The following is a 23,657-nucleotide window of genomic DNA, read 5'->3' on the forward strand; positions in this document are numbered from 1 at the left end:
GTTTGGAATTATCTTCTCTCTAAAGATGTGGGAACACCAAATACTTTTCCAGGAATTATTTACCCTTTCAGTTATTGTAGCAAATTACCAGAGAACTGTGGATATTAATGTTTGGATTCTCAATAAGTGACCACTTAGGACAGAAGTGCTGTCAGGCAGTTGTCAGCCTGATGTACAAATCTTGTCACCTGCTCGGTATGTTTTTAACCAGGATTTTCTCAAATGCTCCTGGAAGAAGAACAAATATTCTCAGTTAAGGTTTGGAGGTGAGGCAGTGGAGGTATAGAAAATCAAGCCGCCATTCTCATATATGCAAAGTCACTCTGCTGAAATCACAGGCAGCACTTGCAGAATTGAGTATTAGTGTCAGAGCATGACCTTAGGTGACTTTTTACACTGGAAGTTTCTGATAGAACTGGAAGTGGATTGAACTTTGGGCATCTCTGCTTTAACCAGAAGACTGTTTCCCTCCAAATGTGTGAGGGAAAAAAATATGTAGAGTTTGTTTTAGGTATGGAAGTGTAAGGGAAGTTTAATGTAACTATGTTCATCATTAAATAGAAGATTGGGCACATAGGTACTTATATTTGAATGCCTGTTTCTAGTTTGGCAGATGTGATTGTCCAAACACTTTTATTTTGTTAAACTCCATGCCTGTAACAACAGCATTAGTGGTTTTTTGGAAGTCCCTTCCCCAGGGATGGTCAGCAGTTCTTGTCTGTGGTGATCAGCCTTTGCTGCAACAAGCCAGGCAGTCTGCTGCTTTAGGAGAGAATAGAATTAGCTTTTTGGATAACGGCTTCCTGAGCAGGCAAGGCAGACTTTATCTGAGGATAATGAGTATGGTATAAACATCCAGATTATCTTGGAATATCACACACAATGGGTTTGTGTGTAATTGGCAAACAATCGCACACTTACTGCTTATATTTGTATTAAGAAAATTTATTCATGATTAATGATGCTTATCTTTGTGCTAGACACCTGCCAAATGATTTATAACCACACATATCCTCTGTAACGGCTCTTTTTTTGTTGTTGTTGCTGTTCAAAGTATTTGGGATTGTTCTAATTGCATCATGTGTTTTAAATGGAGAGAGCTACCCAGGTGTCCTTGTCAGTATTCCCATCTCATACCAAAAAGTAGGTCAGATTTACCCATGATGGGAAAGGTCACAACTCCCAGTGAAGTCAGGGGGAATTGAACTGATGTATGACAAGGCTGAAATCATGTCTCAGGTTTGGATCAGTTTAAATTGATCTTTCTCTAAATTCAGTGTTAAATAAGTTGTAAATCCAAGTTGGAACAGAACCAGGCTGAGCTTGCCTAAACCACAGAAATGGAGCAGAGGACTGGAGAAACCCCTTGTCCCATGAAAACCTGGAGAAAGAGCAACTGGTCTCTTCTTCAATAGTGCATTATGTGAGAGTGGAGAGTCAAATTTGGACCTTTTATTTTTCAGTGTTGGATGATTTTGGGGACTCTGATGTGTCTTGGACTAGCACAGTGCCTGTCACTTGGAAAAACCTGCCTTTGACTGCTCAGCAGTGGCTGGAAAATGGGAAAAGTTTCCCAGAGGCTTTTCCCCCTTCCTGGCTAAGCAGGGATTAGACTGGAATTTGGCTGTCTCAATTCCATTGAGATTGAAAATTAAATTAAATTTTGATAACTTCAGAAATAAGATGCTTGTCAGCTGTATGCATGTTTACTTATTTCTAACATTTTGTCCCTGGAATGCCATGCTTTCCACAGAAATCCAGGTTTCTAAAATAAGTTTGCTTTTCAAACCTAGTTTTATTCAATCCTGTCATTAAGAGAATTAGCAGTGGATTAGAAAATGTAAATGCATTATTATGATCATTAGAAAACTTGCACGTGTCTTTTTCAAGGCTCCCTGTATATTCCCAGCCATTACAACTAGTGCATGATATCCTTGTTTTTCTAAACAAGATTCCATACAAATCAAACAAGATGACAAGGATGCTTGTGACTAATCCTCCAAATATCGAAACAGCAAATACCTCATTATTTAATTTCAAGAGAATCCATCAGTGCAAACTATTAACTGGCCAGGCCTGGATTATAAAGAATACTGACTAAATTCAGATAGTTTTGGAAGAGTGAGATACTTTTTCAGACTAAAGCACATACCTTGAACATATTTGGGAGACAATATGTTAATGTGAGGGTGGTGAGGCCCTGGCACAGGTTGCCCAGAGAAGCTGTGGCTGCCCCATCCCTGGAGGTGTCCAAGGCAAGGTTGGATAGGGCTTGGAGCAACCTGGGATAGTGAAAGGTGTCCTTGCCCATGACAGGGAGTTGGAATGAGATGAGCTTTAAAGTCCCTTACAACCCAAACTATTTTATGGTTTTTATGCTATTTAAGCAATTCCACGAATTTAATGGCTAGTCTCGATGAAATCAATTTTTTAAATATAAATTTCATTTTTTTTCTCTCCTTTTTTTGTCTGTGTTTGCCAGTTTACAGCTAGCCATGCTGACACATTTGGGAGCTGAGATATCATGTAACTAAATTTGATGTGAAGTGTTGGTGGCCTTCATAATGTAATTTATTCATGTTTGTGTAGGTAGCATATGTTGCCTGTGCAATAATTTTTTATCGTATCAGGACAGAACAGCGACCGTTCCAAACTGTGTTACACAAACCTAGATACACAGACAAATTTTTATTGTGCTTTGCTGGGGTGTAAATCATTGGAATCTATTGAGCTCTGCTGGGGTGGAGGAGATTAGAATCAATGTCACGGTGTCTTAATTTATTTCTGGTTTTTCTGACTTAATGTAATCTCTGTTCTTGCTCCTTAGGGAGCAGCAGCCAGTTATCTTTGTAGTCCTGCCCAAAGAGTGAACTGATGTGAGGTCCCTTGTTTTGGGCAGGAGGCTGCTGCTCCCAGGGACGTGCTGCTGTTTGCTGACCCTTTGAATGCTGAGACAAGGCAGTGCATTGAGAAAAGCAGCTCATGAGCACCACTGGTGCTTCATTAAAAAATCTCAGTGTCTTTATCAGCTGTTATCTGAGATTTCCTTGGATTCTCCCATTTCACACCCCTGCCTGTTTAGATTGTGTTGTTCTTACGGCATTTTCTGTCCCTGGAGAGCTGCCCTGAGTGCAGTGAGTGCTGTCTGTGCAGGGCTCGGCATATGGCTCCCCTCCAGCACTGAAATCTGAGCATCCTGATAATTTCTCTCCTGGTTTTGAGTTTTTGTATGTGAAACACAAAACTGGTGTTGGAGCCAGTGTCACTAATTCCCTCTCCTTCCCTTGGCAGAAAGTCGGTGACTCCGTTTTCCGACCGTCATAGACGGTGACTGCGATGCTGGAGGCACTGGGCGAGTCGCTCCTCCTCAGCTCTTCTGTGTGAGGTGAGCAGCCATCCTGATGGGTAGAAAATGCTGAACTGCAGGATTTCTGAGGGCCCTTCCTCCCCACACCCCAGAATTTCCCTGCTACGTTGGATTTCTCAATGATGCTCATGATTTCTGAGCTTGTGTGCTTCCTATGGAGCCACTTGTGGTCTGCGTTACATCACCTGGGTGTTGGGACTTGGTGGGTTGCATTCTGAATTAAATGTTAATTCTAAATAAAATTTACCCAGAAGACATGGGCAAAGCATAAATGTGGTCCATTGCCCACTTTACTCATTGGTCAGGTTGGTGAGTTTTTAGGCTGTCCATGAGATGCTGCTCATCTGAAACGCAAGAATGAGCTAAACCAGGTAACAGATATTACATTGTGTCTCCCACTGTAGCTAGTCAATATCTGATTAAATGTAATTGCATGAATTTATCATGATAGAAACTGTTTCAAAGTAATTTGAATACAGCCTGGAATTAAAAGCTCAACTGTATATTCAGTGTGTACAATTTCCAGATTTATCTTCAGTTTCTTATCAAGAACGATGCTGTGTATTATGTGCTATGACAATGTTGCTTTTCATAAGGTTAGGAATGTAATAGAATTTTCTGGACTGAACTTCTAATAACTGATAATTTTAATGAAAATCACCAAGATTATGGCCGTGAAGACAAATCTTGAAGACTGGTCTTATCTCCATCCTTATGCAAGTACAGATGTGACATTTTTACCTATAAAAGTAGGATTAATCCCTAATAAGTAGAACTATGTGAAGAATTTAAGTGTGGGTATAAATACATGGTATAAATACAAAAGCTGTTGAATCAGAAAAATCAGTATATAAATTTCCATTAGAAACTTGTTTGATGTGGCAGTACCATAAATGTTTTTTGAGGTTTCTAAATTGTTCCCACCTGAATATGGATGAATCCAAAATATCTTGAAACCCATGTAAAATCTGCCTAAGTGTCTAGTTGGTCATCTTGTGGAATGAGAGACACAAAGATTGGAATTATTAGACTGAATTGGAATTTCTAAGATTTTATTTTGTATGACTTTATTTGTATGAGTTTCCTAATCCTAATGAGTTTCTCCACTGTTTGGAGCTTTTCTATAATATATAAACAATGTGGGTGTTTGCTGAAGCTGGCATTTATGGGAGACCCAGAGAAACATTCCTCCTTGCTTCCAGCACCACTCAGTGATTATTTTAATCAATTGTGTGGTCTAAAACTGCTGCAGGAGCAGGACTTGATCCACTCCTGTCTCATTCACAGTGTGAATGCCTCTGGTATTTGTCTGAAGTGATGGGGAGCTTAATTAAAATCCCTTAGTCAGGGAGACCTCTCTGAAGTAACTGGTTGCTGACCTGGAGCTCAGAGATCCAAAGGGACTTGTATGAGTGTCCCAAATTCCATAGAAATGCCTATGTAGTGTCTGGTTTTCCCTTTCAATCTGGTCCCTTATTATCATGTGCTAATAAGCAACCCCCGTTTCCCTGCTTTTCCTGCTGCAGTTCTGGTGTTGCTCTTGTGTATCCCATGTTTACACAGGGTTTGGAGCTAAAACACTTCCAAGCCTGGATATTAAATGCAGGGCATGTCTGGGTTTGGAGCTGAATTTCATGCATGGAATCCATTCTCCCTTTGGTTTAGTCTGCCTAGATCATGATAACATTCCTCCTACAGCTGAAGAGAGGAAAGAAGGGACACACCACACACTGCCACTGGATCCCTTGCCATTTATTGGCACTCTTAAGATTTCTTCTTAAGAGCCTGCTAAAAGCATTTACAGGGTGGGACTGTAGGTCCTCTGGGAGCTGGCCCTTCCCCTCTCTATTCTCCTCCTCCTTTTCTTTCCTCTCTTTCCAAGTGAAGCACCAGACAGACTTGTCCTCATCAAATCTGGCACACAGGGATTGGTAAATCTGCAGTGGCCACCAGGTTACCCTTAGGCTGAGCCTCTTGCTGGTTTAAATATTTTAACAAACCTTTTCTTTTTGGTTTTTTTGTTAATTCTAGGACCAAAGAATACAAGAGACTGAATTATCTGAATTATGCTTCTACAACAGAACTGGGTTTCTCCTCATTGGGCATGGCAGAGCCTGGGGAAGCCCTTCCTTTTGTTTGTTTTCTTAATGTTGCAAACAGCTGATCTGGAAGCCAGGAGAGGTCACCACTTTGTCTGGAAAACAGGTAGGAAAAAGATATATTGGCTTCTCTACTAGATATTTGCTCTATTAAAGGATGGTGTGGTTGTTCTTTCTCTATTCTGTTTTAGTTCAATAATAAATTTTAAAAGTCTGAAAATGTCTTGTATTCTATTTTTCTTTTTATTCTGAAAAATAGAAGGGGCTGGTCCGTGTTGGACATTAGTAATCTATATGTCTGTTGCAGTTATGCACCCAGAGCATAATTCGGGATTCCTCAGTGCTTTTCATCTAAGAGTGTTATTGCTGGATTATCATCCTAATGTTGCTTTCTTTGAAATATTTAATAATTTTCTTTTAATTTTTGTATGCGAGGGGCACACCAGCCTCTCTCAGGATGAGCTGAGTCAGAAGTTCATGCTCTTGGTTGATTTATTTATAATTCCATTGGTACCTTTAGTGAATTATTTCTGTCCCTCAGTCAGGTTGGATACATGAAGTGGTTGAATGTGTACAAGGTGAGGAGAACTGTGAAGATGTTTTGGGAGCACCAGACTCTTGGTGGTGCAGTGGGTGGGTAGGAGATGGGGTGGTACAGCTGCACGGAACCAGACAAGTGTGTTGGATGTTTTGTAGCACAACACACAACAGCAGAGAGTGTTCAGTGAAATGGAAAGCTTGGTGAATTTGGGAAATGTTTACTTAAAGTGCTCAATGAAAAATATCCAACTGAACCAGGGATTTCATTGCCCAAGATCCCTTTCAAGTTTGGCCTTTTGTGACTGAGCAACACAGAGATTAAGTGAGATGGAAAAATAATTTCCTTCCTTTATTATTTTTTTTTTGTTTGTTTGTTTGAGAGAGGTTCTTTGGTATTTTGGTTATTTGTTTTTTAATTACATTTCTGAAGAAGGTAATAGATTGAATTAGTGAAATAATGAAGCAGTTTTTCTGGGAGAACTCCTGTCTTGATTGGATCAACACAAACTTCTTGCCTGGCTGCTGGTATGGGAATCTGGGGAAGGGCTGGTAAAGTACAGCATGACACTACATTTCTAAAGACTTTTTTTCTTTACACTGTGTAGCATGTGAAATGAGGAGGAAATAAACAGCGACTCTCTTTTCTCCAATTCACTGTTATTTACATGATTTTTGAACAAGCTTTGAAAGGTAGAGTTGTTTTCTTTAGACAAATTAGAGCCTTCAGTGCTGTCTTCTCTTCAGTTCCAAGGCATGTTGTACTGTCAGTCTTTGGGGCTGTGCATTGGAAATCATAAAACTTTAATTTGACTTGATGATTCCAGCTGAAAACAAGGAGCTTTCAATGCTTCAAAGGCATCTGGGGCAGATGTAATTAGAACTAAGAAAATTTGGTGCCCAAGTTTGTGTGGGCACCATGCTCTGAAAGCTCCACAATGGGCTTGTTGTAAAGCTTCCTCTTCCAGATGCACAAGAAAATTGTCAGTTCTTGTGACTCCCACAGTGGATTAAAAATATCTGAGCTCTCGAGAGTCACCTTAAAAACTTAAAATCCTAAGAGTATTTTGATGTACTTTCTCCGCTTATGGAGCGACGTGAGGTAGAAAACAACTTTGACTGATATGTTTTCCAAATGAAAATACCTTGTGAATTTCAGCTGAATGTATTGTCCTGATTGAGAAAAAAAGATTTTTCTCCCATATTACCAAGATTTTCTCCAAGATTACCCCCTTCCCTTTTTTCCCCCCATTGAAATATTTTGTTGAAAGTTGGATAAAAGTTACATCTAAGCCCCAAATGTTTAGTTCCGGGTTGAAATGAATAGTAACAGAAATGAATAATAATTGAAATGAATAGAAAACATTTTGTTTTGCTGAGAACCTGAGCATTATTAGTGAAGTCCCTATTTCCTCTGCAGCAGTAGTAAAGCATCAGCATTTCTAAATCCTGAACCTTGTATTTCTGCAGTTGTTCTGAGAAATAACACAGTGGGCAGTAAAGGGCAGTTTGCTGTCAGGGTGGTGTATGGAGCTTGATTTTGTGAGCATTTTCCTACCTTAGCTGAAAAGTTTTTTCAGGTATGATTAATCACAAATCTTTCAGAAGATTAAAGGGAAGTGTTTTGGGAAGAGAGGAGTGGTGACTGAAATGGAATAGGTGGATCTGGAGAGGTAGAAGGGTTAACACAACCCCTTGTGGCAAGATATTAATAATAAAATAACTCTGGGATGTAGATCGTGGAGATCTTGACCTATTGATGTCTGTGGTTTGTATAAGAACAATAATTGTAAAAAAATCATCCCACAGTTTGAGGACTTTTGTCCAATACAAAATAATAAAAAGTGAATAACAGCACAGTGATCCTAAAATTAAGTAACTTTTAAAATAAAAACTAAGTAGATCCATTTCAGTAGAAGGAAAACCTGCAGCTGTTGTAATTTTTTTAAATAAAACAATCTGATGAGAAATGAGCAATCCATAATGGGAAAGGGGATGATCTGTTCTGTTTTTAAATCTTGAATTGTCTGTTGTAAGCATGGCAAGTTACTTACCTGCTGGGGAGAAATTCAACTTCTTATTGAAATGTCATGCTTTATAATTAAATAAGATTATGCTACTGAAAGCCCTGACTTTATGAAAATGAATTTATATGTACTGAAATAAATTTTCTTAGCACACAGGAGTCCAGGGAGGCATCTTTAATATGGATGGGGCTGGGGGAAAGAAAAAAATCATATCATTGCTGCAATTTATAATACAGACTTTTTTTCAGCCTTGACACTGTCTAATGAAGATTTGTACATTTTCATGCTGGGCTTGGTGGTCTTGGTCTAGGGGAAAACAACTGTACTGAAATCATTGCATCTACAGAAAACCCCAGGCTCTGTAATTCTAAAACATGAGAACTTGGCAGTGTGAGGTAATTTTACACATACTCTTCCCTCAGCTATTCAGGGGGCTATCACTTGCACGTTGCTAATTTGTGGCCTGTCCTAAAACCATTTATTTTGATGTTTTGGCTTCTAGAAGTTACAAATTAATATCTGTACCCTGCATCTTCTTGTTTCCAGACAGTTCTTGTCAGATACTCATTTAGTGGCCTCTAAACATGAAAGCAATAATCATATCAGCTAAATTACTCAGCAACATCAAATAGCTGAATAATTTCCTCGCACTTGCTAAATTTAATTGGACCTAAATCCTTGTAAATTAATATTATTTAATGCAGTTGCCAATTAGCAATTAGAATATTTCACCACGTTAATTTTCTCCAACACTTGAGTAGTCCTAAGAGTGCCTGGAATTTCTGCAATGCCAGTATGCCTATGTTTTAGTGATGGCCATTCAGGATTTTAAAACTGTATACAGAATATTGACACACACACGAGTCCACAGCATCCTTTAGTTTTTTTTGGTAAAGCTCTAAAATTTACTTCCAAAATCAGAACAGAATTAAGTGTAAGATACATGCAAATATTTTGTGTCCTTTACAGGTAGGGGCTGATAATTAAGATTACAAAGTGCTGGAGTGTCTCTTTCCAGATACTTTTTTTTTATAGCTCATGGACAAGTTTCTGGCTCCTCTTCACTGTTGGTGTCTTCAGCTCCTCCATAAACTACACTTCAGACATGTGCTGTTTCCTCTAAAATACAAACAGAATGCAAGATATGAAAGACATCACCCATAAAAAGCTCTCAGAGCTAAAGCAGTGATGTGGGTTTATTTTTTAATGAGAGAAATACTGTAGAAAAGGTTTTTCCTAGGATGAAAATGCTGTGATTTTAAGGAAAATGGTTCTTTAATCATGGTAAAAATGCTGTCTGTCATGGAAATAATCCTCTGTCTACTGTGGAAGGGAAGGGCACTGTTAGAAACGCAGATGTTGTGTCCCAGTGAGTTTTCCTTCTCTAGAAAAAATGAATCAGGATGGCTATTTAGCCCAGCAGGGATGTGTTCCCTGATATGAGTGGAAGAGCACTGAAAGTGAGGTATCAGACTGGGAAATGGGTTTGTAATGATTCTGATCACAGCAGAGAGATTTTTACCTGAGGAAGAAACCATTAAACGTCTGGAGTTCGTGGGCTTTTGGGAGCCAGGTGTGTGAGCCATAAGTACTCCTGCCCAAGGTGAACATAAAAGAACTTTAATTTGGAGTTACTACCTGTATTTGAAAGTCATCCTTAAAATAGGGTTAGCAGATGGGTTTTGATTTGTAGTCGTCCTTCAGAAACAATCCATAATGGAAAAGGGACGAAATGAACTTTTCAGAGAACAACTTCTAATGTGAAGGAACCTTTGAACCACCTGTGAGTGTGGGTGAGCCAGCCCCGACTCTGATGAAAAAGGTCTTTTGTTCTCTGTTCTCAGATAATGCCACCATAAAATGCCCTTTCTCAAGATTGTAATTTCAGGAAGGTCAAGTGCTGGTTTGGAAGTGCCTTTGACCTTATGTCTTAAAAGACAAGCTTTTACCTACGTACACCAAATGTTAAAAGGAGTCCAGGTCTTCAAAGGACAGCGGAGCTCAAACCTGCTGAAAGGAGGCTCAAAAATAGCTCTGCAACAAGTGAAGTTTTCCCTACAAAATGTAGACTGATTATCAGTCCTAAATGAAGTGGTTTCTTTATTAAATAGGACAACAGCTCATGAATGAAGCACAAATGGCTTTTTAGTGATCTTTGTGTGGTGTCTGGAAGGTTGATGATGTGTTTGACTGATGTTTTCAAACTTCTCATTGTGTGGTAAACATTCTGATTATGGGTCGTTCTTACGGAGTTTAAAATGTTGAACCTTTCAAGTGGAAATGTAGTTTTGATTTAATCAAACTTTGTATGGTTCAAAGGATCCTCACTATGCTAAGAGGTTGGAACAGAAGTGATGCTCCTGGGTTATAGATTACAGTCTTGTAGTATTGACAGCAGAAGGAATTAGTAGTTTTAAATAAAACCTATTAAGTTCTGTTCTCACACTAACCAGGACACTGCCATAAACCTGATAATGAAAAGTTGTTCTAAAATGATAACTTTAACTTTATTTATGGTCAGTTTATGCCTCTGGTCCTGAGCCAGACTACTCTTTAATTCAAGTAATTCTTCATTTGGTCATTGCTGCTAATGTATTTATGAATTGAGGATACCAAGCTTCTGGACCCCTGTGAGTAAACTTATTTCTTAGAACTGGTTGGTCAAATGAAATCTTTTTTTAGCACTGCTCATCAGAATTATATCAAATCTCAATTAAGATTTCACCTACTGATATTTTATTGTATTTATTTGGAATTAGAATTGTGTGGCTTTAAATATCTCAGAATAATTTTTGAAAAAATATTTTGTAATGAACAGTTTCTCTTGAAGCAGTGTAGTTGTTTTTAATGTGTTGGCGTAGTTTCATTATGTAGCCATTAAAAAAGTGATTTCAAGAAAAAATAGTACTTTAGTTCTAAATTTGTCTAAAATAATTACTTAAAAATAATATTTTATGAGACAGTATAAATTATGCTGCTATTTCTACAAAACATTAAAAAAAAACATTTGAAGATTCAAAGGAAGTAGTTTTGCAAAATTTCATTTGGAGCAAAATTTAATATGCTGGTTGATATTAACCACTGATATTTGAGAAGCTTTAAGGGTGGCCTCAAAGCTAATCTCACATTTCCTCAGACAGAAGTGCAGCTGTTTTGGATTGATAAATATTTGGTTTTCTTTCTTCTTTGTTCCTTACCGTTTCCTATCCACATTTCCATCCTCTGTTCCATGAATCACAGAATTTTATTACATGTGGTTCTGCTTCACTTCACCCATCTTATTCCACTTCTGATAGTGGTATCATCATCTGGTCTTATTTTCTCAACAACTGTATCCAGTTTGTCTTGGAATTGTGGAGATGCATCTGTTGCCTTAATTTATAACCCTTTGCAGGGGCTGGTCAATTCATGCTTTAGTTGTGTGAGACATTTCAAAGTTGGTGGAGACCTTGTGCCCTCAGCCAGGAAATACTGGACAGTTTGGCAGAGAACAAGACAAATGTACACCAGAAGAGTTCCAGAAAAGCTGGAGAAGCTTCCTTATGTTGGAACATCATTTTCCAGCCTGGTCTTTCCTCCAGGTGCTTGAGGTCTGCTGCTGGGTTGGATAAGTGCCATGGCAGCCCTGGCACACACACCTGGGTCCTGTCCTTATCCCACTGGGCAGAAAGCTCCATGGATGGGACATGGCTGAAGGACTTGTGACACAGAGAGTACCAGCCAGCATCAGAGATGTTGGAATAGCTCCTGGAGGAGTTTGAGGTGCTGGTTAGAGATACAGAAATACTTAAACTGGTGCTGTTTTCCCTTGCCTCTAGAACTTGGCTTGTTTATTAGCTCTAGATTCCTGTGGGGAGCTGTAGACAGCAGAGGGAGGTTCTTGGTGATGCTGCTTAAAGAAGGAATCCTTGGCTTATTATATTTTCCTAGAAAAGCACTCCAGCAAGCAGTACAGGCAGCACAGAGTACACCAGTCCAATTAAAAAGGCAAGCAGAGGAGGAACTGAAATAAATGCTGAAATAAATGCTGGAATTAACTCTTGATGTGCTTGAGTACAAGCTCCTTGGCAGAGGCGAGTGCTGAGCCTGGCTGTGGGCTGGCTGCCTTTGAGGGGGAGCTTTTGCAGCCTGTGCCTGGTCATTTTGTTATTGTTGGGCTTGCAAAACTATTTCAGCAGTTCTTTTATAGGAAGCCTGCCTGCTTTACCAAACATCTTTGTCAACCAGCATCAGATGTTCAGTAGGTGGTGGTTTAAACTAGATTACACAGGAGATTCACACTAATCTTTTAATGTCCCTCTTCTCTTCTTGAGAATAATAGTTTTTGAGAATAAGGTGCTTTTTTTCTGGTTTTTTGTTGGTATTGGGAAAAGTATGTTAGGCTTCTTATCCTTTTCTTTCCTCAATAGTTACTATGGGAACAGAGCTGGGGGTCACAGGGGAAAATCTGCAAAAGTGGTTTCTTTTAAATTTTTCATTAAAAAAAAATAAAAAGATAGTTTATTATTGGAATTGTGGTACTTTCATTCAACTTCATTGGACTGTATTGTTGTACATATTTCAGTCACAAAAGAAGCACAGTGAGTGGCAAGAAAAACAGATGGGGATGTTTTTGTAGTTTTTCCTTGGGGTTAATATTTTTTAAATTGAATGCAGCTGTTGGAAAGATTTCTGTTGTTATGTATAGGCAGAGCATTAAAAATGGATGATCACATTTTCAGCCTGTTTTAGTGGAGTACTAGATTTAATTATTCTGCTGCCCTTGTTCAGAACCCTGCAGGGTTTTTTTAAATAAGTATATCTTAAGGGTTTTACTTGGCCACTTAGTTGAATGATTTCAGTATAAGGGTAATCACATCCTCATTCAGCTCTTGTGTAGAGCACAGTTGTGGGTGAAAATAACACAAAATTGTATTAGAAATCCCTAAAATACACATCGTTGTTCTCAGTATGCAAGTTGTGCTGCTGACTCTTTCTAGGGATTCTTCATGAGGTTTGGGAAGTCTGCCCTCTGATACCCTTACTCCATGGATTTTTTTTCTTCTTCTCTTTTTGAGAATAATCCTGCCATTATTATTTTTAAATTTTTTTCATTTATTATTTATTCTTTTCTTTCCAAAAAGAAATAAGAATTTCCTTATATTCTTAGTTTCAGAAAATTTGAATAGCAAAAGCCAGGAACACGAAGTAGAGAAGTTAGAAGGGATATTTCATGGTAATCCAGGTTATTTCCATAGTCTTGACATAGTTTAATTCAATCACCCTCAGCTAATGGATGGATATGATGAAATGGCCACTTAATGCAGGAGGTTTGAATGTCAGAGCTTCAGTTTGCCTAGGCTGAGACCAGTCTGAGTGCAGGGTGTGATTCCACAGGCACTGCCTGGTGCTTACTCTTGATGACACTGCCTGGTCTCTGCCTCTGTGCAGAATTCTGCAGTTCCTTCTTCCAGAGATCTTTTAAAGCTCGTGGTTGAACGTGTCTCTGTGTAGTACTTGCGTGTAATAGTGATTTAGGATTACAGAGCTAAGTTTGGAAAAGCATGTTAAACCCTCATTATGGTGGTTCTAAATACATTGGTTCTGTATGCTGGGGGTGAGTTGTAGACAGCTGCTGAAGCAGACCCAGCTTTTGTGTGGCATGTCCTGGAAGGCCAGCCATGAAAAATCACTTTTCAAATGAGAACTTAATAAAAACTTTCCTGCTCTGAACGCTAAGCCCTGCTCCCCGTGCGATTAGTGGTTTCATTTCTTTCCCAGCAGTTGGGTAATGATTATGGCTCCAGATGCTGCAGGAGTGATAAAGAGAGTGATTAATTTCACTTGAAAGGGCATATGTTCAAAGAGGAGCCAGCCCAGCGCCTCCAAGGCTGCTGAGTGTGTGTGCCCTGGTACCCAGCTGATCCTGGGGACAGGACAAGCAAAACCTCCCTGAGTTACCTTAAGCAATATATGTGGTGCTTGGCTCTTGTATTCTTTTCCCAGGATCTATTTAAAAGCTCTTTGTGGCTCTGTAGAGCAGTGCTGTCAGATTTTGGGCTTTGAGGAGGGGCTGATGTCACCAGCACAACCCGAGTGACTGCGAGCGAGCTCGGGGTTGTGTTTGTACCCTGTACAGAATTAAGTGGTAATGAAAGGTTCATATTCCCTGGCTTAGTCAACAGCAGCTTTAAAAGTGTTCCTACGCTTCGTTTGCAAGAATAGTTCGCGCTGTATGACTCTGAAAAATTCTGACATTTAAAGCATTATATTTTCAATATGCTTAAAAATTAAATGTGCGAGGTAGGTATTTCTTTAAGTCTTTGTCAGGACTTTATTGTAAGTCGATAGAAATATGAAACATGGCTGGGCGTGCCACCCATGTGGTTAAATCCAGGGGATATCTGGTGTTTATTGTGTTACCACCTGAAATTTTTCACTGCGTGGTGTCTTTTGGGGTTTATTCTGTCACCCCTGAGATCCAAAGACCTTCAGATTTCAATAGTGTAATAATATCCACCTACATGTGAGGCACGTTTTATTTCTCTACATGATGACATTTATAATCATAACTTTCACAGGTTTGAAGCTGCTGAAGGGAAAACTTCAGCACTTGTGACATCTTTAACATCTTTTGACCCATTAGTTGCATTTATATCACTCATCTGCCATTAAGCAAAATAAGCCCTTTTTTTCTATCTGTTGAAGATCTTCACAGTGGAGACACTGTATAGAGAAAAAAATACTTCTGTAGTTTTAATTTTCTATGCATTCAGTAAATTTAGATGTGTATTAGCTGCAGAGCTTTGAAGCAGCTGTCTGGATAGGGTAGAGAATTAGAGTTTTTACAGACAAGGATTAAAAGGAGGCTTTAGTGATTAAACACCAGAAACTTTCTGGAAGTTCTGTTATTAACTGTAGTGCTCATAAGGTAGCACTCATACTTTTATTGTCATTCCCTTAATATTCTTGGTTGCATTAATAAAATAATGCTGTATCAAAGCAGAAGCGAAAATTAATTTCAGTGAATTGCAGCTCTGTGTGTTAAATGCATATGGTGTATCACTAGAACAACTTGTCTAAACTTCAGTACTTCCAGCTAACAAATTCAGTACATCTGGTTTTCAATTGGCATTAAATATTTCATAACCACTGTGTAGCTGTATCTTGATTTAAAACATTGTTAGTGTAAAAATTTGTGATTCTGCAGATTGGAGGTTGTGTCTGCATTTAGCAGGAGACTCACTTGGATTCGTTTTGAACTTGTAGGAATCTGATAATGAGGGTTTATCCAAAGTTTTAACTGTTATTGATCCCACTTTTCTCTTAAGGAAATATCAATCCTCTATCTTCTGTATTCCTCTGCAAAATGCCAAGATGATGTTGCTTTTAGGATTGTCCCCAAACAATTTCAAACATGAGAAAGTGTGCAAAACAACCTTCCCCAGCCCCCTGAGTACATCCTTGCTTGGCACAGCACTGGGAAAATTATCTGTATGTCTGAGTCTTAAATATGTTGTGTGGATGTCAGTGCCTCTGTGTGTGTGTTTATGCATTAATTTTTGCCTGTGTTTTATGTCACCCGTGTGTAATTACAGTGTTGCCATCCAGCCAAGGGCACTGGTGTGGTGGCAGAAATAGAAACAGAGCTGCAATGTTTTGAAAAGACTGGGGACGGATCAAATGAGAGACAGGGAAGTCGGAGTAAATGATGACAGTAATGTTATTGTGCCCTAAGGGTCTTGCAAAGTACAGTACTTAAAACCCAATTTTTTGCTTTGTAGATAAGTGAGCGTGTCTCGGTTAAATCAATATACGTGTGCAATAGATGATAAAACTTGGTATTACATACCTCCTTTGATATTTTTCATACTTACTGCTTTAAAGGTAACATTATATTTATGTTCAGAACACTCCAAAGTACTTTATGCCTTTTGTTACGAGCTTTCGAACATGCTGCTTGGTTTAGTAATGGCAGCTCAGGCAGCCCAAAATTGTCACTCTCGTGTTGGGTATTTATTGATGGTTAATTGACTGCTGACCTTTGCCAGGACTCTCTTCAAAGAGCAGGGAGTGATACCAGGGGATAGTAAATCAAAGAAATTGAAAAGCAGGTGAGAAAAGGTAATTCTATGCAGTTACATTTAAATTTTGAAGCTGTTCTTTTTAGATAAAAACGAAGTTTAATATCAAACACCTCCTCACCCCCATTGCTTTTCCCATAGATACTTCAATGTGCTCCAATATAAAAAAGAAAGTTTTACCTACTCTTCTTCACTATGATTTACTCGTCCTTGATTGATTTTTTTTTTTTTTTAATGGATGAGCCAGCTTTCAAAGTCTTCAGAATGATTTAATTATTACAGCACACAGGGCCTCAAATCAGATTTAAGTTTTTTTTTATATAGTTTATGTAATAAACCAGCGAACAGATGTAGAGGATGGAAAGCTGCTGGTACTCAAATCAACTAGATGATTCTGCAGGCAGAAGATTCCCTGTAGACCTTAACTGAAAGGTCAGGAGGCAACCTTAGAATGTCCCATTTAATCCAATGTCATTGGGATAAATGCATTGTAACTGTGTGTCTGTGCTGTATCAGGAGCTAAAGAACTTGCAGAGTAAAAACTTGCAGTGTTCTGACTATATTGCCAAATAAAGCTATGCTACATTCAATAAAGCAATTACATAAAAAGCATTATAGTCAACTTCAATTCCAATACCAGCAGCATGATCAATCACTTTCAATCCAAGGGATGGTCTAATCGCTTTTTGCTGCTGCCTTGAAAGGTTACATTACTCAGTTATCTTGCAGCTGGGCAACCTTTTCATGTTTGCTTCATGAAGGATTTTATAAATGTTCTTTCTTTTACTCTCAGTGTTTTGGTATAGCCTGTTCAGTGAGAGTTAAAAAATTTCCTTAGCCCTTCCTTATCCCAGTAACTTTTTACAGTTCTTAAACCTTTTTGGAATAGAAGACCTAATTGTCATGATCAACAAACATGGGGTTTTTTCAGTCTATTTCTCTTTATGAAATCCTGGTGCTCCTTTTTGCGCCTGGTGCTGCCACTTCTCTTTCAGTGGAGCAAGCATCCTGCATAAGTAATCTCATCTGGCTTTATCCTGTGCTTGTTCCTGTGCACTTCAAGGACTTCTCTTCCCTTGGCACAATCCAGCCTGGGAGTCTGACTGGCTCAGTTTGTTCAGAGTCATTCCTGTGACCAGCAGTGGTTTCTCTTCCCCCTCCCCTACCTTGCACTGCAGGCTCTGTTGTGGATGTCTGCTGGTGGGTATTCATTGATACTACCTAGGAAACACTATTGAATTCCTTCCCCTAATCAGGTAATTCGGGAAGTAGTTAAGGACAATTGTGTTATCATCATTAGGATAGTACCAGTGAGTTGATACTTCAGTGCCAAGACACGTGAGAGAATGGGGAAAAGATTTCCATCAAGCTCTCCTTTTGCTTCACCTCTCAAAGACAGCAGGTGTCGGACTGATAAAATGACAGATGATTCAACTTCTTAACTTTTTTTTCTAAAAGTTTTATAGGTCTTGATTATTTTTTCCCCTAGCAGCCTAGATACTTTGTGAAAGATCCTTATTTTCAGCTCTTGTGGAACCAATTCTAGCCAATACTTTACTTGTGGACAGTGCCATTTAGACAATATTAGTCACAATGCAAAAGATTAACTTTTATGCAAAGGATACCTCCTTTTCTTACAGACAGACCTGAGTAATAGTTACTTGAATTACTGTGCCCTGTATGCTGCTTGTTGGCCCATAAATCTGTTCCCTCCTTAGAACAGTAAAATGAATGTATTTTGCATGAATGAGAACTAAAAGGTCTGTAGCATTTTAGTTGTTTTTTTTTTTCCCATGTAAATAGCAATTGAAGCAGCTGGAAAATTTTAGCTTAAGAATAAATTATCAGAGATTTGTTCCTTTTTATGTCTTTGGTATTGGCAAAGCTGTCTTGTCTGTTAATGTATTGCTGATGGATTTTTCATTTATTTATTCACTAAATCCTAGCAGTTTCTTTCTTTCTGCCCAACTCAAATACACTTTTTAGAGCACAAAATGTCCTGTTATCCTATGGACACACATGTGGTCTGTTCTCCTTATCTTTGGGTAGCTGTTAACATGTGGAAGATCCACATATCTGAATGAATGTCTGGTGGTTTTTTATTTTTACTCTTTATCAGAACAAATTTATTTAAATTTATTATGCTTTGTGCACTGACAGCTGCATGAAGGTGCCATAGGATGTCACAGGAATCTGCAGATTGTTAATGTCATGCATTATTCTGGATTTTTTTTTTTCCTTGTTAAACTAGGCTGGTAAATGCCACATGTAAAATTTCATAGCTTTTTCATAAAACCCTTCTAGTATCTTTCTGGAGACTCTGTTGATAAACTTTCCCTTAAGCATACATACAAATTAAATGTGAGAACCTGCGGCTAAAAGAACTTGCTCCAAGGCAATGATTCACAAGGATGAAAAATCAATAAAAGTTTCATTAAGAAAAGGGAAGAAAGTTTAGACAGGCTCTTTGCTTTGCTTTCCTGTGGGAAGTAGAGGGAGAAACCATTTTTTTCAGCTTTATTCTTAGAAATAGGGATCATAATGCTTATGGGGGTATTTTTGAGCGTGCTGCAAAGTGGAATTATCTTCTCTCTGGAGAAGCTGCCTTGGCTGGTGACTTGGAACCTGTTCAGGTGGGTGTATTTATGGAGGAGGTTGCAGCTTGGAATGCTGGCACAGGGAGATGTGTCCTCCCCTGGGCACAGGTTCCCACCCATATCCCCACTCTGCAGGGGCTCAGGTCAGATCACGCTGCTGGAGGAGTTGATTTGAAGCCTGATGTGAAAGAAATGATATTTCCCCGTATATTTGGGAGGATTTTCTGTTGAATCAGCAGTCTGAGAGGCAGCTGTGGGAGGGCAGGAGGGGGCTGTGGGAGCTGGGGGCTGAAGTGTGCACGCCAACTCCAGCACAGGCACCTGCTGGGGCTGTGCGTGGGAACTCCTCTCTGCTGGGAGAGGTGTCTTGTGGAAGCTGGACTTCTATAGCAACCATATTTCCCTGTCATAACTCTCAATCTTTAGGGTTTTTTTTTAGTTTTGCTATTAAAACTTGGTGATGACACATGTTAACAGTCTCCCAGTGACGTTTGGCAGTTGTACATCTGTTTGTTTTCATTAAATACCGTTTTTTGAAAAGTTTAAGGGCTGATCGGATTAAAACACAGTTAGGATAGAAAAGCTGGCAGAGGTTCTCACAGCCAAGAGTAAATTTATTTCTCCAATCTTGTTTAAAAAAGCAGCAATGCTGGCAGGGTTGAGTAGTAAATATGAGCTGTACATCTTGTTCAGTGAGCTTTTCCTGGATGCCTTGCATGAACCCAAAAGTGAGTTAAGTGAAACACACGTGACTGAGGCTCTGACAGGGCTGTGGTGATGGATTAAAATCGGATGAGTGAAGCTGCTGCCACCCCAGACCATCTGCCCTGCTCTTTGTTGTGCATCCCAGAACAGCAATATTTGGTCTGTTCATGAATCAGCTTTTATAAAGCAGAATTTAGCTTGGAATTTTAAAGTCATCTGAACTGGGGCTGGTTTGCTTTAATAGGTTTCTCCTAAATGGTTTTGAGGAGCTTTCAGACTGCCCCAGCTGTTTGATAAAGGCATGCTAAAAATGGGCTGCTGTGTGCTTTTCTGACCTGGGTAATGTCCTTGTGCTGCTTCCTCACTTGCCTCTCCCTGCTCTGTTGCTCTGTGGAAGTGCAGATGTGCACATTTATGTGGCTGCTCTGCTCTATGATGTGTCCACAGCCCCCCAAGTGTCCCTGTGCCACCATTGCCTACCCTGGGGGTCAGCACAAATGCTGCTCTCAAGTTAGACTTTCCTCAGTCTACAATTGAGGTCCTGTTTACCATTTCAATCCCATAGAACCACTGTACCCATCTGTAAATATTCTACCCTAAGAGCAAACTACTATTTTTTGCCTAAATATTTGTCTGTTAGTGTACAGTGATTGCCTAACTTGCATCTTCACCTGCAGTGCACCTGAACTGTAATTTGAGGAAAAGTTGCTTGGTTTTAGAGCAAAATTGGATTAAAGTTGATTAGCTAGAGCAAATATGGTGTACCACAGGCTGATGCTGGGTTGTGTTGAAAGCAATAAACAGGAATAAACAAGTGTGTGGGGCTGGAAATCCCACGCCTGTGAGCACTGTGGGCTCCAGGGCAACCTGTTCACCTTCCCCAGGTTTTGAACAGTGGCAGATGAACAGATTGGATCAGATCTTGTTTCAGCATCGTCTGTTTCCACAGCTGAAGCTCCCATATGATCAGATCCTATAAATTATTTAAGATGCAGAAGCTGTGTAACCAGAGTCTCCTGTAAAGGTTAAGGCTCCATCTGTTCTGCCAACCCCGAGGACTGTGCATTTCATGCCATTGTCTGTATTGCTGGGTGACATCAGAAGAGTCAGGAACACTCAAACGTTGCTTCCCATTTGCTGCACAGCAGTGGAAGCATCTCTGCATTAGCACCATACACCTGAGGTGCTCTTGGCCCAACTCCATTCTCAGTCAGTGAGAAAGGAGCTGAACTGGACTGTACACAGCACCCAAGAGTTCTGAGAAGTTCTTGTGAGGAGAAGATCAAAAAAGTTAAATGGGAAAACCCAAAAGAATCCAGTCTTTTGGGTTACTCTTGTAGTCCATCTTGTTTAAAACATGCTTTCGGTTTAAAATCTTATGGTTAATCAGTATTTCAGTAATTCTGTTCAGAAATGAGAGTAGCAGAATTTCCCATATAACACCACCAAGTGAAATGATTCCACATGCAGGTGATGAGGAGGATAAGAATGGATTTTTGGAAATTGAAATTCCTTTTCCAGGTTTCTTCCTTTCGAAGAGCAGGAATTGACTTTCTGAAAAGCTCCCTGAATTTTGCTTTGTGATATTGAAATGAGATATTGACATTGTTTTCTGGTTTCTTCTCCAACCCAAGTGATATGTATATTCCTAGGTACTTTATTCTACATATATAAAAAATCTCCAGAGAAATGTATATTCTTAAAATTGGCATAGCTTCAGGTGTAGGTAAAGGAGTCATTGCAACTATCACAGCTGTTTAGACTAAAATTATGGGAGTAAGGAAGGATGAAGTTTGGTCTCCTGGAGGAAGATTACAAACTTCTAAAGCTTAATTTTTACAGCTTCATTTTCTCCTGTTTATTGTGACCATTCCTGGAGTCTCTTCCTTAAAGCTGGATGATTGCCTTTCACTTGGAAACCAGGTGGGATTGTAGATAAAATATCTTCTGGGTAGCTCCTGTGTATTTTTTCTAAGTATAATAATTATGTTTCAGTGTTGTATTCTTCTGATGCAAAACCAAAGCCCCATGTACTGTTCCGGCTTTTTCTGTGAGTTGTCTGTAAAGCTGTAACAGGCATGGTGGTGACAGCTGCCTGCTACCAGTGCTGTTACTGGTTGTTAGAAGTTGTGTTAATGGGGAAATTTATAGCTCACAGTTTTGGGAGAGGAGGAAAACATCCAAAGCTAAATGAAGTAGGTTGTTTGCTTTTTTTTTTTTTTTTTTTTCTTTCTAATTTGAGAAGATTTTGTGGCAGATTATGTTTGGCAGACTCGTCTGGCCTCATCCAAAGCTTTGTGTGTGTGTGTGACAGCTCAAAAGTGAAATGATTTAGACCCGCTTGCTGTCATATATTAGAGCTCAGCATTTTGCAGCTACTGAAGACAGATCAGACAGAGCTGATGTGTTTGGGTAGAGAACTCGTGGGAATTTATGGGTGGCAGCAGCACAGGCTGTGTAGAGGCTCCAGAGGAATCCTGTTCCTGTTGCTGTGGAGAGAGATCCTGGTGGGGTGGGCAGGGAATTAACACCATCCCTGGCATCTTTGAGCCCTGGTCTTGGAATGTGTTTGCACTGAGCTATGGTGAGAGCCCAGGAGCTGTGCAGCAGTTTCAGGAGGTGTTCCAGGTGTGCATTTCCTCCTCCCCTGCTGGAGAGTAGATGAGACACTCAGTCTGCATCAAAGATTTATCCCAGAGCTGAAAAAAAAAAATTAAGAGGAGGCAGTTAAATCTCTCTTTATGCTTTTTGACTTTATGGGATTTTTTCGTTCTGTGCCGTGACTGTGGTTTTTTGAGCTGAATGCTGAAAATATAACAGAGCATAAAAGCTCATAAATTTAACAGAAGGTAGAAAGGCTATAGAATGAATAAATACATTTACCTTCCAGGAAATACCTTTTGCCAGTCACCTTCTCTCTGCTCAGATCAGGCTCCACCTTCTCAAGCATATAAACTCCTGTGGATCTTGTTTCCAGAAAGAGTTCTCTCCCAAAAGGCTTTAGTGGCTCCTTGGAAGGATACTGAGGGCAGGGGGGCATCCTTCCTAATTTTAATATAACCACTTCGCTTCTTGATACTTTTAAAGAAAGGGAAAGAGTGAGAGTGGCCCAGAGCTGGGATCTCTTTTCTCTCTCTTGCCTCTGCCAACCCAAGCCCTGTTTCCTGCCTGCTTTTGTGTGGACCTGTCCTGTCCCTGTGCAGCTTTGCATCCATCAGGGAAAGAGAAAAAAAAAAAGGTGAAATGAAGGTTAGTGGTCGTGTAGGACACACCATGCCCGGGGTTGTGATGGAGTGGGAAAAGGATGTTTGCCAGCACCTTACTGTGCACAGGGTCATCAATAAAAGGAAATGTAATTGTCACTTTTCTTTTACGATACTTTCCGTTGGGTTGTTTTTCCCATTTCTCTGAATTCGTAGCTGTGACAACAAATGTTGCTTATGGGGACCAGTCAGCAGAGAGTTAAACTCTGGTAAATGGTATATAGTTCACCTAGGCTTAGGAATTGCAGGAAAACAGAATTTACAGCAGGAAACTAACAATAAAATCCAGGGTAACAAATTGGGAGGTGCCAACTGCTGCTGTTGTAGCAGGTGTCCTGCACTGTGACCTGCCAGGTGTTCTTTGTGCTGTTGTGGGTGCCTGTCTGCTTTGGATGGAGAACAATTCAATGAACAGACTGAAACAGAAAGAATCTGTGGTTTTAATAGTTTTGGCAGGCCTCTGTTTATTCTTACGTAAATTCTTTGATGGAAGAAATAATAAACTTGATATTAAAATGCATCAGCTGCCTAAAACCATAGTGGATTTTTATATATCTGAGGAGTGGTTAGGCTTCCCCGAAGTCAACATGGCATTATTTGTGCTCATGCAAAGATGTTTTGCTTCCTCTAAAATCATGGGCAATACTTTTCTCCCTGGTCAGTCCTCAGATTGATCAGTAATTTCCTTCAGGGGGCTGAATTAGCGATAAAATGTTTGCAAGTACAAATTTTGTGAAGTGTATTGTTTCTCAATTTGTCAGAAAGACAGGCAGGGAAGGCTGTGACACCTTCCTGCTGCAGCGAGGAGCTGCTCAAATAATCTAACATGAATCAAATCAGGATCAAAGCCCCTCATTGATTTATTAATGGGACGTAATTAACCAGCAAGCAGTGAACTGTATGTTCAGGGCCAATATTAGTAATGCACCAGCTGAGCTGCAGTGCAAGAGGTTTAATATAATTTTAGAAACACCTTTCAAGTTATAATCCCCAAAAGTT

The 23,657-nt window shown here is 39.5% G+C and overlaps 1 protein-coding gene across 1 annotated transcript in view; it reads left to right on the forward strand.

The window, feature by feature from the left end:
- Positions 1 to 3,306: 3,306 nt before the first annotated feature.
- Positions 3,307 to 23,657, forward strand: part of THSD7B (thrombospondin type 1 domain containing 7B) — a 248,501-nt gene continuing 228,150 nt past the window's right edge. The window contains exons 1-2 of the mRNA XM_083865429.1: positions 3,307 to 3,385; positions 5,399 to 5,572. Of these exons, the coding sequence (XP_083721555.1) occupies positions 5,434 to 5,572 (139 nt within the window). The 5' untranslated portion in view covers positions 3,307 to 3,385; positions 5,399 to 5,433. The remainder of the gene's footprint in view (positions 3,386 to 5,398; positions 5,573 to 23,657) is intronic.

The sequence above is a fragment of the Zosterops lateralis genome, assembly GCF_965231275.1.
Source record: "Zosterops lateralis genome assembly, chromosome: 7".
In the NCBI taxonomy this organism is placed as follows: domain Eukaryota; kingdom Metazoa; phylum Chordata; class Aves; order Passeriformes; family Zosteropidae; genus Zosterops; species Zosterops lateralis.